General features: G+C 38.9%; 1 protein-coding gene across 1 annotated transcript in view; it reads right to left on the bottom strand.

The window, feature by feature from the left end:
- The window catches only part of LOC103539710 (splicing regulatory glutamine/lysine-rich protein 1-like), a 77,246-nt gene that overhangs the window by 33,573 nt on the left and 23,114 nt on the right, over positions 1-20,559 (bottom strand). Inside the window, 1 exon segment of the mRNA XM_030468332.1 lies at positions 3,327-3,460. Within this exon segment, the coding sequence (XP_030324192.1) occupies positions 3,327-3,460 (134 nt within the window).

Genomic DNA, 20,559 nt, shown 5'->3' with positions numbered 1-20,559 from the left:
ATTGGCGGTTATGTTTTTCCCTTTTCCAGTCAGTGGGAACCTCACCATACTGACATGACTTTGCAAATATGATGGATAGTGTCTTAGCAACTTCATCTGCCAGTTCCCTCAGGACCCATGGACTTGTGCACCTTCAGGTTCCTTAGATGGTTTCAAACCTGATCTATTCCTACTGTGAGTGGTTCTTCATTTTCCCAGTCCCCTGCCCTTGCCTTCTGTGACTTGGGCAGTGTGGCCTGAGCACTTGCCAGTGAAGACTGAAGCAAAAAAGTCATTGAGTACCTCAGCCTTCTCCATATCCTGGTTAACCAGGTCTCCTACTTCCTTCTGGAGAGAGCCTGCATTTAGGGCACTTTAGTTTAACTGCTTCATTTTTTAAACTCATGGTATTTAATAGCTGAATGGAAATTAGATAAATATATTTATTTTCTAATAATGAAAACAGACAAAGTAAATATGACAAATCTATAAACAAATCCTTAGATTTATTTTTAGAAGCTTATGAGTGTTTAGTACATTATAGATTCTATGATTTATTTATCTTTTCTTTGCTTTGCAAAGGAATCTTAATGCTGATTTGTTCTGCATTGCCTAGAGATACCTAATGCTTCTCAGAAATGCAGTTGTTCTAAGTATTTGTTATGATGGTTACTTTTTTATATCATCAAAGTGCTTAAGAGCCTTAGTGAACCTAGAATCCATTTTGATAAATGCTGAACAGAAGTATGTTTTAAGCAGGTACTAATGACAGTATTTTTATCTCACTCCATGTGATCAGAAGAAATTAATTTCCTACTCTTTGTATTGAAACTACATGGTTAATCCTCCCCTTCCCCTAAACCTGCTTCAGCAATAAATAAGTACATTTGTTTTAAAAAGACTTTCTGTTCACATCTACTCTAAACATAATTAAAAGAATTATTATTTTCCTACTATTTTAAATCAGTGGAAAATGCACATTTACAAATAAAATTATTTCTGTGTGATCCAATTCATGATTCTTATTGGATTTAGCAGCAGAGATTAAAGAGATTAGAACTACTGGTAATTATCTCAACCGGCATAGCTAAATCCAACACAGGCCATGAAGCAAAGCTCTTTCCAGATGCAGTTCACAGCCTGTTACATTACCAGTGAAACAAATTGGTCCCAATGCAGCTGGCTGGGAAGGGCAATGTCCGAGGACAGACATTGGTAAACATTTTTTTTACAAATTAAAAAATCAAAAGGATGAAAACTTACTGCTACTGACTTCACTGAAACAAAGTTTCATCAGAAGCAAACAAATATTTCATTACATTCAGTATTCATAAGAGTTCAATATCAGAAATAATTATTTTAAACGCTTTAAAAGAAAGCTTTCTATTTTTGTCTAATATGAAAAGACCATGTAACCTAAAATAAAACTATGCCAAGAAGAGTAAAATAGCAAAGATTGTAAAGATTAACATATAAAAGAATGCATCTTAAAACTGATATATTTTTCACTATTCCAGTCTGACCCAATGAGCTCATCAGTTGAATTTAGATGCTTACATGTATTAAAAACCAAATTTATCCATAATTCACAGCAAAAAAAAATACTTAATCATATTCTAAATTCTGTGTGTACCATCTACAAGCAGCCTCAGGTCAACTTCAAAATAAAACACTATTAACCCTTTACAAAACATTTTTTCAGAAATGAATTACTACTTCACAACTATAAGGGGAAGAGAATTAACAGAAGAAAAAAGGAGAAAAAATAAAAGAAAAATAAAAGATAGCAAAATAAAATAAAACCAGAGACAGGGCATCCATCATCAACAGGCCAGACTTTGATCTCATGTCCCCCCTGAAGGTTTCACTTGGCAGCAAGTTTAGTGGCATGGCAAACAATGCCTAACTCAGGCACATCTGAGTTGGTTTCAAGTGAATACAGCAATATTCTCTTTGTGGTTTAAGAATAAGTTCAAAAAATAAAACCCAAAAGCCCCCAAAACAAATCATAAAAGCAATTTAAAATCTAGGCTTCACAAAGATATGTTAATATGTCCATATGAACAAGGCTACAGGAAGAGACAGTATATTTTAGGTCATTTTATAGTCAATGATATTTTGGAGACTTGTCAGTTTGCTAGGAACAACCCAGACCATTATTATAGTGGCACTAATCTCATACTATCCATATCATGATGTGGAAAGCATGCTAAGAAATGGCATTCTGGGACCATTTCTAAACTCCAAGAACTCAAAAATATTTTTTTAACCAAAACCCGACTCTTGCAGTTAGAAAAGTCTTGTTAATAGGAGATATTTCTGCACTTGCTGCAGTTTCTGGATTAATCATTCTAAATTAATTATCTGGCAAAAAGTCCAGATCCAAATGGGCAGATGCCCAATTCCCACAACAATCCCAATTAAGTCAATGGGGCTCTGTCTAACTCCAGCTATCTGCCTACAGTAAAGCCATGCTTCATGGAACTGTATTTGAATCTGGGATAGTATAGGAACAGTAACAACTGTATTGTATTAAACACATCTCAAAAAGCATGACCTCAAAGCCACTTAAAGGAACACTTCTAAATCTAGCATTCACTAAACATTTTATTTTGTTAAGAGTTATAAAAATATTTTAACTAGAAGCATTCTATACAGCTGATTGCATTTTTAAAGCGATATCTAAAATCAAAAAGGAGTGCCAGTATTATAAGAAAGCCTTTCTATTGCACACAGTTATATTTTCCACAGGAAAACTGAATTTTTTTTTTTATTAAACTAGCAGAGAAACATTTATATTCAAACAGTAACTATCACCACAAATGCAAAGTATTTTAGATTAATCTAAAATGGTCAAATGCATATATCATATCTACAAGACAAAATTGGGATTCAGACTAAAAGAAATAATTAGTATCTTAAAAAAACCTAACACAAACCAAAAAAACCGCCACCACATCAATGGTGATACATTAAGATCTAAACTGCAATGCTATCAGTACCATGAAAGGGCCTAATATTTTCAGTGCTCTGTTGACTTCAGTGAGAACATTGTGTGGGAATAAGCTTGCCAACACAAACCATATTGAAGGGAATTATTTTACCTTCTTTTATGTAAAAAATGGAAAATTGAATTATCCTAATTTAAATCAACTAATATTTTCTAATACTGAATGTCAATTAAATATGTATAATTGATTTTCTTAATTTAATTTTCCATTTTGTTTCAAGACTTTTTTTTTAAAAAAGCAATAAAATAATAACAGAGCACCACCTCCTTACACAGAAAGCTTAATTAGCAGACAGGACAAAGACCAACATTACATAAGAATATCTAAAATACCAACCTTCTGCACAGGGCACAACTATCAAAGCTCTGTCAATAAAAACCGTGTTTGTTAGGTGCTGTGCCACACCAACACTTGATGCTTCACGAAACTTAATATAACATACTTTGGAGGAAAAAGCAAGAGGTGCGTTGCTGCAAGATAAAAGGAAAAAAGAAAAACAATTAGCATGTATGTTTAATTATTAAGTTGTTGGTTTTTTTTTTTAAAAGACTTCTGGAAAAGCTACCTAAAAGACAAGCTACCTAAAAGAGTATAGAAATTTACTAATTTGCCTACTTACTATGGTCACTAAAGAAGCATAGCATAGCCCCTCCTCCTTTTTAATGGATACATATAGAAGCCAAAACCCAAATTAACAAGGCTGATTTTCCTTACAAATCTTGATGAACAACATTCACCGGTACATTCCAAATTACTATTGTAAGTATCACATTTACTTGCCACATCTTTTGAATAAACAATTTATAGTTTTTCTTTTATCCTCAAAAAAATTCTTGTTTAATAAAGTAAAACAATAAGCCCGTCATTTTAGTGGGTCCTTCAGATATTAGCCCATATTAACTGATACTCTTTCTTATGCCTTCATGAAAGAAGTTTTGTTAATTAATATTAAGATAAAAGCAGTTCTTGAGAGGTCTTTCAAATGTTAGGTCTTAGTTCACTAACATATTAAAAATCTTTTTCATTGATGCAAAGGGTTAAAACTTGCTAACATGGGAACAATGAAATGGCCAGGCAGGATGTTGCCAGGCAGAACGTGGACAGGCAGAGCATTGTTAGGCAGGATACCTCTGATTTATTGCAAGGGCAAAAGGGAGGTGCTGCTGCTAAGCTTAGAGAAAAGCCAGACTCAAGTAGTTCTGGTTCACTGCATAAGCATTTCTCGCCCAAGTGCAAAAATTCAAGGCCTGAGGTTAAAAGTACACCATGAAGAAGACTTAGAGCCTTTCTCACAACGACCCCCGCCCACAACCACCAGGGGACAGTGCACATGTGGAGATGGGTGGAATCTTATGTTAATAACTTCCGAGATATTATTTGAATAAACCTGCTTCTTGAACGGAAATGTAATGTATATGTATGATTTGTAAGGATAAAAGTGTAACTGAATAACCAAGTGGTGTGCGTGTTTGGAGGAGCGATCCCCCACATACCCAGCACTGTAATAAAGAATAGCTTGCTTAATAGTCTCAGTCTCTGTGGCTATTGAGTTATACTGACTTTCTCAGCTTCATTATCATCTGCTTTAGTTTGTCATAATGTAGTACAATATAACACTGAAGGAGGTAAGAGGAATTCACCATTAGGCAAGAATAAAAAAGAAAATTAATAATATGTATGTTGGGCAATTTGCTTTTCCATTAGAAAGCACACCAATAGAGACATCAGAAAGCACAATACCTAAACTTTGTAATCTTGATTAAAAAAAAAAAAAGTATGCTTTAAAAAATATATTCCCTAGTCAAGGTTTATACTCTTTATACAAGCAGGGATTTTTCTTCATATGAAGTACAGGTGAAGCCTTCCAAGACAGAATACAATCGGATATTGCTGGAACATCAAAAAGTTTCATTTGGAAAAAAAAATTAAACAAACCCAAAGACATCTGTCTTCTAGCAAACTAGTAAATCATTGTCCTGGTTTGGGCCAGGATAAAGGTGATTTTCTGTCTTGTACTTTTGCTTTTAGCTGTCTCTTTAAGTAGTTGTACTTGCTGAAATTAACAGCAAGTTTCTCAGACAGTGTGTGCTTCTAGGATTGATAACACTCAATGTTTATAGTTACTGCTAGAGACTGGTATGCCGAGCCAAGGACACTGCTCAGCTCTGAGGAAAACATTTTAACGTCCATGAGGATAAAGAGGTCCCACCTGAGCCCTCCTTTGGGGAGGAACAGACAAGATAGATGCCAGAATTGACCAAACAGAGTATTCCATCCCATACACGTCATACTCAGTATAAATTTGAGGCATCACGAGGGCCGAGCCAGATTTTCCGGATTTCCTGATTTGCTGCTTCCCTTCCTTCACCCGGCATCCTGGAAGGATTCCGTCTGTTCGTCTGCCTGTGGTCCTGATCTGTGCCAGCCCATATCTGTGTGTTCCTGCCTCCAGTTCCCGACTGCTGCCGACTCCAGGAGTCCAGCCTGGACTTTCCCAGGGCTGCCCTGCAGCCTCAGTGGTGACGTGAGAGTTATTGGGGAAAAAGGGAAGAGGAATGTGGTTTCCATTTTCCTGTATATTTGTATATATTTAGTAATTTTTCCTATTTATCATTACTGTTTCATTAAAGTTGTGTGGTTTAGTTTCCAACCCATAAGTCTCTCTCCCTTATTCTCTCTCCTTTCTTTATCAAGGAAGAGAGATAGATTAATAGAGAGCGTCTGTTATTCGGTTTAATTGCCGGGCCAGTGTTAAACCGTGACAATCATGTAAAATACACTGCATGAACTGTTTAATCTTGACCCTCCCTCAACTGAAACAGAAACACTTGTGAGCTTTCTGGAAGTACTATAAGCAGTTCAAGTTTAGCCCAATCCATCTTGTAGTCCCTCAAATTCCAAGCAGGTATTCCTACCAAAGCTGCTGTTGTACAGAATTAATTAGGCTTTAGTATTTAAATACAAAGTCTGAAGTTTTAGACACATTATTTCATTATATTAATTACATAAATGAGCCAAGAACTTAGTCTGAGGCAGAATGACTGGTACCAGAAAGGTTACACCTAGGTAAAACATCTAGAGAGCCAGCCAAATTCAGAATGTCAATCAATCAGAAACAAATTCTGTGAAAACAGAGATACCAAGGAAATAAAAATAAACAGGGAGTGGGAGAAACATAAATATGAAAATCAATTTTCTATGATTTAGAAAAACATAGCAAGATGACTACATATTTTCTGTTTCTTTAGTTTGTCTGTAGTGGTCAATGTTTTCACAGTTTCAAGTTTTCATGTTCAGGAAGGAAATAAATGTATAAAATGGCTTTTGAGCAATCTGTAAGAACTTGGATAAGAACACTTACCATCAGAGCTCACTAAGAGCTCTGACTTTCTCAGTACTCAGGAGAAATGTTTGCATACTTTATAATCTTACATATTTTGATGAGCCAAACTTTACTCACAGCAAAGATTTTTTTTTTTTAATGGCCACAGGTGTTTTTATTTGTTTTGGTTTGGGAGGTGGGAGGGTAGAAGGGGGTCTGTGTGTGTGGATTGGAAGGGAAAGTGTTTGGGGTTTGTTGTATGGGGTTGGGTTGTTTTTAAATACACACACCAGTGTTATAACCCAAATGGCTGAACCCTCCACTAAAGATTCTGATTTCTAACATCTCTTGGCTGTTTCCTTTTTTGCTTTCACTGCTAACTCAAAAAAATAATTCTGCTCCATGAAGTCTCAGGATCCATAAATAATCCTTATAAATTTCAACATCTGTAGAGCTGACTAAGAAAAAAAAATTTTTTAATATTTTGTAGTTTAATGAGGCAACCAGGTGCCACTAATTGCTAGGTAGTGGGCATGAGCTTGTGTTAAACCCACCTGTGCCTGATCAGGGTGGGCCCCAACTGCGCATGAGCAGGATTAGGGGGCCAATAAAAAGTGAGACTTGAAGCACAGGCTTGGGTCATTCCTGAACTCACAACCTTGGCAGTGCTTGGCTTTGTACTGCTTCTATAAGCACCGTGCTAACCTGATTGTGCCTAGGGAGCTCACTTTCAGCACTGCACTGGCCTGATTGCGCCCCTTGAGCTCACCCAAAGGTGAGGCTCGAACTCACAGCCTTGGCATTGCTTGGGTTTGTACTGCTGTATAGGTACCGTGCCTCAACCGGCTGCGTTACTAGAGCTCACCCAGAGGTGGACTTAACATGAGCTCATGCCCACTACCTGGTAATTAGTGGCACCTGGTTGCCTCATTTCACTACAATATTTTACCCTGTGTTTCCTGGATTTCAATCACAAAAGCTATCTGGAAAGTATGTTAAATAATATTAACATCAGAACACTGCTGCAACAAGAAAAAGTCTTGGTAAAAAGTGTTTTCTGAAGGTTAGGTTAAGCTAATAATGCAATTCACTGGAGAAGTGAAGAAGAGAAATTATCTTACAAAGAGATCACGTCTGCTGAAAACACATCTGTGCTGCATCTATAATAAGGGAGATGATTAAGATCCTAAGATCTAAAATTCTAAAAGGTTTCACAGTGACTGAGTCCTTCCCCTTTACAAAGCACACCTTTAAACTTTCCCAGTAGGCTTTGTAAAAAGTCTTTCTTAAAATGGAAAAGTTCTACTCTGTTAAATTTCTTTTGTTTGATTTTTTCTGTCAACCTTTTCTGAGGCCAAATTGAGGTAGTCATAGTTTTCCTCAGATTACAAAGCACCAATGCAAAAACCCAAGTCCTGCATCCCTGATTTAAGGTTACTATAACCCAGTTTCTTCAGGAAAGCAAGAAAATTCAAAAAGGAAACAAAGATCTAAATAGTTATCACATGTTTCAGCCATTTTTGTTTTCGTTTGTAGGGAAACTAACATCAGTCTCCCAACAGAACAGCAACCAACCAAGAACACAAGAATAATCTATTCAGAAAGCCACAGTGCAAAATCAAATAAAATGCTACAAAACATCCTTCTAAGGGTTCAAATTCTCTGAGGGTGGGGGTGGCGGAGGAGACAACAGGAATTAATCTATCAAGATAAGATGTTCAAGAATAATTGTGCAGATCACATTTAAATAAGGCTCTGTGTCTTTTATCTCAAAGGCCTATACTGCAGTCACTGCAGGATATAACAATGTCTAAGTAACACTTGTGTGTACTAGCCTCCAAGACCACTCCAGAACATAAGGAAGCAAGAAGTATTACAGCAAGGCTTTCAACACCTAATTCAGTTTGTGGCTCCCTGCTTTCAAACAGTTCATTCTGCAGCAATTCAATTGTTGCTCAATGAAGCGTTTCAATATTTAAGTGTTCAAAAATCTTACAGCCACATTTGAAGGCTTCTCGCTACAAATATAATTTTGAAGTTTTCTCTGAAACACAGACTTCGACTGGGTGAGAAACATAACACAAAAGCATGACTGGGACTAAGAATCTGATTACAGACATCACTGGTCTGCTAGTGGGCCAAAAAATTCTAAGCTGTAAGAGTAGTTGGCATACTGAAGTACATACCCAAGGCAAAAGACCTGTCACACCCTGCAAACCAGCTTCAGATATCAACTGTACTGCAAACTTAAAGTGATCTATAGACTGGTCTCAGTCTTGTTCAGAACTGTAAGAAAAAGAAACAATACTTCATCTTCACACAAGTTTTCAACAGCCAACAGAAAGGTACCAAATTAATACTTTCTTAGACCACACATTTTTTAAGTTTAAGTGTAAGCAACTTTAGGCTGATAAAAACCAAAACACAACATACAGCAAAGAGGCAAATGTTTCCGAGAATATTCTACAAAGCAGGGAACACATACCTTCTCATGCTTCTTGCATCACCACACAAGTGTGGTTTCTCAGAGATCTTTCACACACATGGGCTTGCAGGCTGCCTCCTTCCTACCTCCTTAATGGCCTCTGTGTGTTCCCACTAGAGAAAACTCAATAAGCACTTCAGGTTTTGCAAATGAAAAACTGAGGGGCACTTGTTGAACAATGACACCAACTCTCCATTCTCAACATGGCAACTCAGATCTGTAGCCAAATCACAACCATACACATTTGTTCAAAACTTCGGGAGTTTTTCCTCATACTGTGATGACAAAATATCACTGAAGCTGATAACGAAGCCCCACTAAAGCCATGCTCTTCTATACAGAAGTGGCAAATCCACACTGAGGCCCTGACCTATTGCCAACTCTTTAGTAAATAAACTAATTTTCTTAAACAGGCTGTGACTGCAGTGTTATTTTCTGGTCTTGTTGACTGTTTCACCATACCTAACCACAATTTTTCAAGTCATTTTCATATATACATTTAACTTTTATTTACGATATTTAAGTCTTTAGCTTCAGGACAAAATCAGATCTCATTTGGTAAATTTAGAAACCTGCAATTCAGTCACCTGATTTTCCTCAAGATGCAAGCTAAAGGGAAAATACTGTACATACAAGTAAATTTAAAAAAAAAAAAAAGCCCAACATAGAAATCCTATTTTCTGAAAAGATTTCACAATCATTCCTTACTTTCATTTCTAAGCACTTGGTCACACACACACACAAAAAAAGGGCAAATTCTCTAAACATCCTACATCTAACTGCTAAAACTCTCTTTATGGAACAGGGAAGAAGAGATGACCAAAATACTCTGGTATTTGGCACAAGTAATGAAATAGAATAAAAGGGGACAGTGAGCACAGAAAGCCACTTACAAGAGTCTTTAAGAGACAAATCTTACAAAGAAATGGTTAAAAATCTCATGAAGTCAAAGTTTCTTGGGCAAGTTTTTTATACCAATATCTCCTGGTTTGAGCCAGGACAGAACCAATTTTCTTTCTAGTAATTTTACCTTTCAGTTAAGTCTCTTCTAAATAGCCGAACTTGCTGAAATTAATGTCATGCAGTGTCTGCTTCTAGGACCGATAACACTCGATGTTTACATCGTACATTTAGAGAATGGTATGCAGAACCAAGGCCACTGCTCAGTTCTGAAAAACATGCTACAGAAAGGGAGTAAAGGGGCTGCACCTGCAACCTTCCTTTGGCAAGGAATGGACCACACAGGTGACCGAAATTGAACAAAGTATTCCATCCCATATATGTCATACTTAGTATAAATTTGAAGGATCATGAAGTTCAAGCTCTCTTCATCCATGGTCAGTTTCCTGAGAGGACTTCATCTGTTCCTCTGCCTTTCATCCCAATTTCATGCCCTCCTAAATCTCTGCATTCCTGCATCCAGCTCCCATTTACCACTGACTCCAGCTGAATCCGAGACTTTTCCAGGGCCTGCCCTGCAACCTCAGTGGTGACATGACAATTATTGAGGGAGGAGTGTGATAGTGGCTTTCTATATATTTGCATATATTTCATTATTTTCCCTTTCATCACTACAGTTTCATTATGCTGAGTAGTTAGGTTTCCAACGTGTCTCTCCTTTATTCTATCTCCTTTCCCTATAGGGGAAGGAAGAAGGGTTAATAGAGAACATTTGTCATTTGTTTAATTGCCAGCCCAGCGTAAACTGTGGCAGATTTATTGGTGCCTAACGTGGGGCTCAGCATGTTATCTTGAGTCCAGGCTCAAATTCTGATTAATTGTCTGAATAGTTTGAACTCAGGCTCCAGTGGGAGGAGACTCATATGGCTCTGTTGAGCGACTATCAGAGGTTTTCTTTTGAAAGTCTTGAAGGATGTAAATTGAACAGACAATTCCCATCATGCTGCTGTACCTGTGGTATTTAGGGTATGCAATATGTTGCTATGTAGATGGATTTAGTGTTGCTTTGTGGTTTATTGTTGGAGAATTTTTGGAAGAAAACAGACGTGAGCAATCCTGACTATTCAGCTTTAACCAGAGTGAGCTAAGGGCCTTGAGGCCCAGCTGCAAGGTTACTAAAAGATCAGCTATGTGCAAAAGATAAGGGAGTTGGCAGCAGAAAAGAAGAATAACAGGATGGGAAAGCATCACATAGACAGCACATAAACAATTGTATTTAACCAGTTAGATAGTGCCCTGTGGCATAAGAAGAATGTGTTGTACCAATCAGCAATATGCTCATATTATGTTATCAGCCTGACTGTGTATAAAACGGCTACCGCTACTCTCAATAAACGGCAATACTTCGATTATGTTAATCTGCTTATTGTCCTCTGTTCTCCCTCAGTTTATCAATGGGAAGCACTACTTGAAAGCTGTAATTTTGATATGGTCTTTAATACTGATCTACATTGTGGTATGTTTCAAGGGATTTTTCATGTAGATATAGAGAACTTTTACGATAATTACACTTTCAATTTTACTTTGGGAAATTATACCACTCCTTTTTCTCTCAAGTGAATCCACCAGAATTTGATTAAGATAGCATCATGTTATTTGGGATGTTTCTGAATGTCCTGCCCTTATCCCGGTGTAAAATCACCAAAGGTTTTACAAAAGCAGAGAGAGGATGATACAGGAGCAGGTTCTTCTCAAGAAGTCATTTGAAGAGGAGGACTCAGAACCAGAACTAATGGGTCAATCCTCCTCTATGAGGGACTTGCATACTCTGAGAAAGGACTGTGGCCATTGTGCAGGTGAACCAATTCTCACTTGGTTACTCCAGTGTTGGGATGATGGGGCTGATAACATGGATTTGGATGAGAGAAAAGCCAGGCAGTTGGGATCCCTGGCTGGAGATGCAGGTACTGATAAGGCAATTTGGAGAGATGCTGGAACTACCAGCTTATGGAGGCGACTCTTGTCAGTTTTAAAGGAGAGGTACCGCTATAAAGGCAATATGAACTGCCTCCCAAGCAGACCGGCCACACTTGACAAAGCTATCAGGTATTGGCTGTGCAAGATGTGATTACTGATGATGGTCAGATTGTAGATCCTGATCAAATGCCATGACCTAAGCCTATGCTGCAGAAGTTTGTCCAGAGTGTACCATCAGCATTTTCCCATACAATGTCAGTAATGATATGGATTGATCACAGAGATACCAACTATGTGTGAAGTAGAAAGTAAAGTATGACAGCATGGAAACACTGTCTCTAATAACCATCAGGCGTGCATCTCAGCTATAGAAAACTGGACAGAGACTGAACAGAAGTGAGAATAGACCCCATTCTTCCTCAATAGCAGAAGGGGGACATATTGCAGCCATTAGGAGGAGACACTTCCCCATGTGACCAAATCAAGAGAAACTGAATACAGGATGAAGTATCCTATGGTCTATCCTGCATGATAATGGAGAGGAGATGAAAAAGTGAAATAAGAAACCTACTGCTGACCTACAGGAACAAGTATGTGAGCTACTAGGTAAATCAAATAACAGAGGTCCTTCCAGGAGGATGGCTGCTCCAGTCTCCAGTGAGTGGTTCTCCAATAGACTATACGGCTGTCACGGTTTAACACTGGCCTGGTAATTAAACCAAATAACAGATGCTCTCTATTAATCCCCTCTCCTCCCTGATAAAGAAAGGAGAGAGAAGAAGGGAGAGAGACTTATGGGTTGGAAACTAAACCACACAACTTTAATGAAACAGTAATGATAAATAGGAAAAATTACTAAATATATACAAATATACAGGAAAATTGATACCACATTCCTTCCCCCCTTTTCCCCCAATAACTCTTACGTCACCACCGAGGCTGCAGGGCAGCCCTGGGAAAGTCCAGGCTGGACTCCTGGAGTCGGCAGCAGTTGGGAACTGGAGGCAGGAACACACAGATATGGGCTGGCACGGATCAGGACCACAGGCAGATGAACGGATGGAATCCTCCCAGGATGCCGAAGGAAACAGGGAATGGGTGAAGGGAAGCAGGAAAGGCTGGAAGGGCAGGAAGCCGGAAGCTGGAAGCTCTTGTGATCCGTCAAATTTATACTGAGTATGATGTATATGGGATGGAATACTCTGTTTGGTCAATTCTGGCATCTATCTTGTCTGTTCCTCCCCAAAGGAGGGCTGCAGGTGGGACCTCTTTCTTCCTTCTGGAGGGTAAAACGTTCCTCAGAGCTGAGCAGTGTCCTTGGCTCTGCATACCAGTCTCTAGCAGTAACTATAAACATTGAGTGTTATCAGTCCTAGAAGTAGACACTGTCTGAGAAACTTGCTGTTAATTTCAGCAAGTGCAGCTACTTACAAGAGACTTAGCTGAAAGCAAAAGTACAAGACAGAAAATCACCTTTATCCTGGCCCAAACCAGGACAGCAGGGGGGTTGGAAGCAGATGATCTTTAAGCCCCCTTCCAATCCTAACCATTCTATGGTTCTATGATATGAATCTAAATTCTTTTAGAAGTTGGGTTTGCTGTATAAAGAAGTAAGGTTAGTGCAGGTTAAGGGACCTGTACAAGAGATCCAGTTCACAGCTTAACACTGGGACAGCCATTAAACGAATGAGAGATGCTATCTATTAATCCCCCCCCCCCTTCCCCTAGTGAGGACGAAAGAGAGAGAATAAGGGAGAGAGACTTACAGGTTGGAAACTAAACTACACAGCTTTAATGAAACAGTAATGATGAAAACTAAAGTGATTAAAAATATATTAATATATACAAAATTGATATCACATTCCTCTCCCCTTTCCTCCTATAATGCTTATGTCACCACTGAGGCTGCAGGGCAGGCCCTTAACAAGTGTCACATTCATCTCTTGAAGTCAGTGGCAGAAGGGAGCTGGATCTAGTAATACAAAGATTCGGGGATACACAGATCAGGATCAAAGGCAGACAAATGGACAGAATCCTCCCAGGATGCTGGCCATGTAATGAAGAGAGCCTGACCCTCATGATTCTTCAAATTTATAGCAAGTATGACATGTATGGGATGGAATACGAGCAGTGGCCTCGGTTCTGCATACAATTCTCTAGCTGTAACTGTAAATACCAAGTATTATCAGTCCCAGAAGCAGACACTGACTGAGAAACTTGCTGTTAATTTCAGCAAGTATATCTACTTACAAGAGACTGAGCTGAAAGCAAAATTACAAGAAAAAAAAATTGGTTCTATCCTGGATCAAACCAAGACAGATGGGCATCACCAGATCCCAATGGACATGATTAACAAAGTAACAGCTGTGTCCCTGTTCTGGGTTGACATGGTTCTGTTTTTGGTAGTGGAGGAGAGACCTCAAGGAGTGGCTCCCACGAGAAGCTGCTGAAAGCTCCCCTGGCTCCAAAAAGTCAGGGCCCACCTCTGGCTAACATTGAGCCCATAGGTGACAATGGATGCGCCTCTGCAATTAATGTATTCAAGAAGGGGAAACAAGTGGCAATAAGACCTCAGGACAGAGGAGAGGAGGAGGAGTAAGCAATACCAGAGGTATGAGCAATGATGGAGCAGATACCAAGGCTGGTGAGGAAGGAGGGGGAGAAGGTGCCTGAGCAGAGGTTCCCCTGCATACCGTGGTGAGACAGCAGGCTGTCCCCCAGCAGCCCATGGAGTAGTATAGTGGAGCAGAAATGAACCTGCAGCCATGGAAGACCCCACAACAGGGGAAGTGACTGTGCCAGAAGCAGGCTGACTGTGGGCAGCCTGCGCTAGAGCAGTTTGCTCCTGAGGAACTGCACCTCAGGGGAGGGACTCATGTTGGAGGGGTTCATGACAGAACTCTCTCCCGTGGGAGTGACCCCACAATGGAGTAGGGGAAGACTGTGAGGAATATTTTTCCCTGAGGAGGAAGGAGTGGCAGAAATCAACATATGACGAATTAACTGTAAAACCCACTCCCTGTTCCCCTGTGCCACTGAGGGGGAGGAGGTAGAGATATTGGGAACAAAGAAATTTGGGCCCAGGAAGAAGACAGGGGTGCGATAAGGTATTTAAGCTCTGTTTTTTCTCTTTGCTCTATTTTGATTTGATTATTGAAAATTTAAATTGATTTTTTGACCGTAATTGCTGAGTGAAACCCTCCTAGTCCTTGTCTTGACACAGGAGGCTTTAGGTGGATTTCCTCCTAGCCATCCCGAAGTGGAGAGGAGGGGTGGTCCTTTTGTTACTAGCTGGGCCTAAAACAAAACAGTCCCCAACAGCTACCAAAAATGAAATTCAGTACTTCTTAGAAACAGTTGGTTCTGGAGGATGCATATTCCTGGTTACAATCAGATTGTGAAACCTCCCTATGAGGTTACCCAAAAGAAAGACTAAATGGAGCTCTGAATAACAAAATGCTTTTGAACTTATTAAAAAGAGATTGTGCAGGCCAATTGTGCCCTTGGACCACTTTGAACAGGGGCAAACATTAACAGTGTTCTTTGTGGTATGGGAGGAGATGGTCAAAATACAAGTATGGAGAGGCCTGGCAAATTGGCTATATCACACTCCCCCAAACCCACCAGGGTAAGCGCTATGTGCTTACAATGGTGGGAGCAAGTACAGGATGGCTGGAAACATATCCTGGGCCTCATGCCACGGCCCGGAACGCCATCCTGGGCCTAGAGAAACAAGTCTTGTGGTGACACTGTATGCCAGAAAGAAATGAGTCAGAAAACGGAACTAATTTCAACAACAGTCTTATAATAACTGGGTTGAAGAACATGGTATTGAATGGGTATACCATATCCCTGTAGAGAAACAAGATAAACCAGGTGCCTCGAGTTGCCAAAGAGTGGATGTGAGTCCACCTGTGCCTGGTTAGGACAGGCCCCCAATTACCAGGGGGCAATAAAGGTGGGGCACACACCCACAGAGAGGAAGCTCCCTCAGCTCGCTCTTGTGCAAGGCAATGGAGAGGCCAGCAGCTCCTCGAGCTTCAGAAGCAAGAAAGGCTCTTCCTGCTACATATCCCCTATCATGCACCAGCCTCAGGGCTTTTTCTTTTATTTTTTTCTCCTTTTTTTCTTCTGTTAATTCTCTTCCCCTTATAGTTGTGAAGTAGTAATTCATTTCTGAAAAAATGTTTTGTAAAGGGTTAATAGTGTTTTATTTTGAAGTTGACCTGAGGCTGCTTGTAGATGGTACACACAGAATTTAGAATATGATTAAGTATTTTTTTTTGCTGTGAATTATGGATAAATTTGGTTTTTAATACATGTAAGCATCTAAATTCAACTGATGAGCTCATTGGGTCAGACTGGAATAGTGAAAAATATATCAGTTTTAAGATGCATTCTTTTATATGTTAATCTTTACAATCTTTGCTATTTTACTCTTCTTGGCATAGTTTTATTTTAGGTTACATGGTCTTTTCATATTAGACAAAAATAGAAAGCTTTCTTTTAAAGCGTTTAAAATAATTATTTCTGATATTGAACTCTTATGAATACTGAATGTAATGAAATATTTGTTTGCTTCTGATGAAACTTTGTTTCAGTGAAGTCAGTAGCAGTAAGTTTTCATCCTTTTGATTTTTTAATTTGTAAAAAAAATGTTTACCAATGTCTGTCCTCGGACATTGCCCTTCCCAGCCAGCTGCATTGGGACCAATTTGTTTCACTGGTAATGTAACAGGCTGTGAACTGCATCTGGAAAGAGCTTTGCTTCATGGCCTGTGTTGGATTTAGCTATGCCGGTTGAGATAATTACCAGTAGTTCTAATCTCTTTAATCTCTGCTGCTAAATCCAATAAGAATCATGAATTGGATCACACAGAAATAATTTTATTTGTAAATGTGCATTTTCCACTGATTTAAAATAGTAGGAAAATAATAATTCTTTTAATTATGTTTAGAGTAGATGTGAACAGAAAGTCTTTTTAAAACAAATGTACTTATTTATTGCTGAAGCAGGTTTAGGGGAAGGGGAGGATTAACCATGTAGTTTCAATACAAAGAGTAGGAAATTAATTTCTTCTGATCACATGGAGTGAGATAAAAATACTGTCATTAGTACCTGCTTAAAACATACTTCTGTTCAGCATTTATCAAAATGGATTCTAGGTTCACTAAGGCTCTTAAGCACTTTGATGATATAAAAAAGTAACCATCATAACAAATACTTAGAACAACTGCATTTCTGAGAAGCATTAGGTATCTCTAGGCAATGCAGAACAAATCAGCATTAAGATTCCTTTGCAAAGCAAAGAAAAGATAAATAAATCATAGAATCTATAATGTACTAAACACTCATAAGCTTCTAAAAATAAATCTAAGGATTTGTTTATAGATTTGTCATATTTACTTTGTCTGTTTTCATTATTAGAAAATAAATATATTTATCTAATTTCCATTCAGCTATTAAATACCATGAGTTTAAAAAATGAAGCAGTTAAACTAAAGTGCCCTAAATGCAGGCTCTCTCCAGAAGGAAGTAGGAGACCTGGTTAACCAGGATATGGAGAAGGCTGAGGTACTCAATGACTTTTTTGCTTCAGTCTTCACTGGCAAGTGCTCAGGCCACACTGCCCAAGTCACAGAAGGCAAGGGCAGGGGACTGGGAAAATGAAGAACCACTCACAGTAGGAATAGATCAGGTTTGAAACCATCTAAGGAACCTGAAGGTGCACAAGTCCATGGGTCCTGAGGGAACTGGCAGATGAAGTTGCTAAGACACTATCCATCATATTTGCAAAGTCATGTCAGTATGGTGAGGTTCCCACTGACTGGAAAAGGGAAAAACATAACCGCCAATAAAAAGGGGAAAAAGGAATACCCAGGGAACTACAGTCAGTCTCACCTCTGTGCCTGGCAAGGTCATGGATCAGATCCTCCTGGAAACTATGCTAAGGCACATGGAAAATGTGGAGGTGATTGGTGACAGCAAACATGGCTTCACTAAGGGCATTTGGTGGCCTTCTACAGTGGGGTTGCAGTGTAGATGGACAAGGGAAGAGGAACTGATCTCATTGACCTGGACTTGTACAAAGCATTTGACACCATCCCACATGATATCCTGTGTGGAGAGCTGGCTCAATAACTAGCAAAAAAGCAGGGCCCATGTTGGGCACCACTTCTTGCGAATGCAGTGAGGAAAATATAAGAAAGGAGAAAAAGTTGAGGCTGGGCGAGACATATACTCAGTGGCAATATATGTCTGACTTTATTCATCAGCAGCGCTCTTTTATAGTGCAGAGTAAACATGGCATCATGATAAGGTGGATTATGTTTTTAAAAGCAAGATACAATAAACAGAGACCATGGTCTTGCTAACTACAGACGTTGTTTACAGCACTTTCCCACAATAGCACATCCTGGAAAAAACAAGAGTTGATCAAATATATACTCCCTTTGTTCAGGGCAGGTGTCCTCCAAACTCCTTACTATCTCTTCTGGCAATGAGCCTTGCCTCATCTTTATTTTTCGGGCAGCAGGCCTTGCCTTGCCACTATCTCTGGTTGGCCTTGCTTTGTATCGTGGTGTCCTGCTTTTTTGCAAACTCTCGGGTCTCTCAAATTAGCAAGGCAGCTCTCCACAATCCTGGTCTCTAAACTGGAAAGATATGGATTCGATGGATGGACCAATCGGTGGATAATGAATAGGCTGGATGGTCGCACTCAAAGAGTTGTGGTCCATGGCTTGATGTCCAAGTGGAAATCAGTGATGAGTGGCCTTCCCCAGGTGTCAATATTGGGACCAGCTCTATTTAGTCAGAAAATGGAACTAATTTCAACAACAGTCTTATAATAACTGGGTTGAAGAACATGGTATTGAATGGGTATCCCATATCCCCTATCATGCACCAGCCTCAGGGGAAATCGAGAAGTACAATGAACTGTTAAAAACTACTTTAAAGTCAATGAGTGGTGGAACCTTTAAAAATAGGGACAAGCACTTGGCACAAGCCACCTGCTTAGGTAACAGCAAGGGTTCCATCAGTTGAGCTAGTGTAACTTTGCGTGAAACCTGCATTATGTCAGGTTAGATATTACTTAAAGCTTTAGCATGACAGGGAATATAAAACAGTTGAAATAGTAAGAAATAAGTATTTTAGGATAATATAGCTTGCTTAGCTGATCAGTTATAATTTTCTTTATTTCTCAGTAAATTTAAAGCTAATTTATCAAAGTTTCAGATAAACTGAGGTGACCTAGAACGAATTAAAAATCTGAGCTTTTCTGCCCTGCCCTCCTCCACTCCCAACATCACTCGTAGTAGTATGTCTTGTGTGAAGTCACAGTAGCTTTTATTTTGTGTTTATTTATTCTTACAGTGAAAGTAGGTATCACCAGAAGGGGGAAAAGCGCACAAATTCACTAATTTCAGTTAGTACATACTTGGTTCGTTCTTTCTTTCTTTCTTTCTTTCTTTCTTTCTTTCTTTCTTTCCTTTTTTTTTTTTTTTTTTTTTTTTTCTGGATTTGGTAATTTGCCATTTTTGTGGCTTAAACTTTAAATGTTCTTCTTTTCTGTATCTGATGTTCTGTGTACTATTAGTGATGCAGCCAGCTCAAGCATTTGTCATGTGTAAAAAAACTTTCAATCACCATGAAAACACCACCCTGGGAAAGCATCCACGCTTGATATCGTTTGGTTCATGAACATTAAGTTTCCAGTACAGGTGACCTATAGTTCAAAGTGTTAAATAATTGTGTACATTATTCCATTTTAAAAATAATAATCCATTAATGAGATTGCTAGTCTTTGAAGCTTTGCTCACTTCTGGTTTTCCTAGGAGAGCAGGGTAAAAGGGAATACTCCAGTTTGTGTTTGTTTCTTTGCAAGGGTCTGGTAGATAGATTCATTCTTATTTATTATTTTTTTTTATGCAATGGTAATTGTAAAATCATAGAAAGAATAACATCTGTGTAGTGTTCTAACTCTGTGTAATGCTTTCCTTTGCTCTTTCAGGTAAAATCCCAGATGAAGCCAAAGCCCTTTCTTTATTGGCACCCGCTCCTACTATGACAAGCCTGATGCCTGGTGCAGGGTTACTTCCTATACCTACACCAACTCCTTTGGCTACAGTAAGTAAAATACAGTCCTTGTTTGATTTCTGGTTTTCCTCTATACTCAGTAGCCTTTCTGTATTCAGACAAGAACTATCTGCTCCATGGATGTTGTCCTCTTTTATGCTAAATCAGTGAGGATTTAGCTGCGGTGCCTCTTTTAAGGGTAGATCACAAGATGTCCATCTTTCCTGGATGTTTCTTTCAGATTTTTGTTTTGAAAAAAAAATTGGGTAAATACTGGTTTTGAATGTGTCCATTTTAATTGTTGTCCCTTCCCTAGACCCATTAGTTGGATCCAGTTACAATACTATCCACCTCCTAAAAAATTTGTTACAACATAATAGTTATAGTGACACAATTCTTTGGAACATTAAAGTGCTGTATTAGGGTGCTTTTACTTGATGTCTCTATGACAGGGTTTTTGACTGTTAGCCTAACAAAGTTTTCACTGCGAAAAGCATAGGAACTAATTGCTGCTGCTTCTGCTCAATTCTCTTTTGCTTCTGTAAGCCTTTCTTGACATCAGCAGGCTGCTATGCCCTATTCAGGGAGAATTCTGGAAACAGTAGTTCCTACTTCCAAAAAATTTGGTTTAATGTCACTAACCCCATGTTATTTGAAGATAAAACTCCTCAGTATTCCAAACATATTGTAGCAGTGTGTATACTGATGTTGTTATTGGTACTATGCTGGATTTTTGAGTCATATTAAGGGTGTTATGCAGATTCCCAAACCTATCTGTCCTTAAATGATTCCTTACCCGTCTCCGTTA

Source organism: Calypte anna, chromosome W (assembly GCF_003957555.1).
Source record: "Calypte anna isolate BGI_N300 chromosome W, bCalAnn1_v1.p, whole genome shotgun sequence".
Classification (NCBI taxonomy): domain Eukaryota; kingdom Metazoa; phylum Chordata; class Aves; order Apodiformes; family Trochilidae; genus Calypte; species Calypte anna.
The sequence above is the reverse complement of the archived record's forward strand: the minus strand, read 5'-3'. Positions and strand labels throughout refer to the sequence as shown.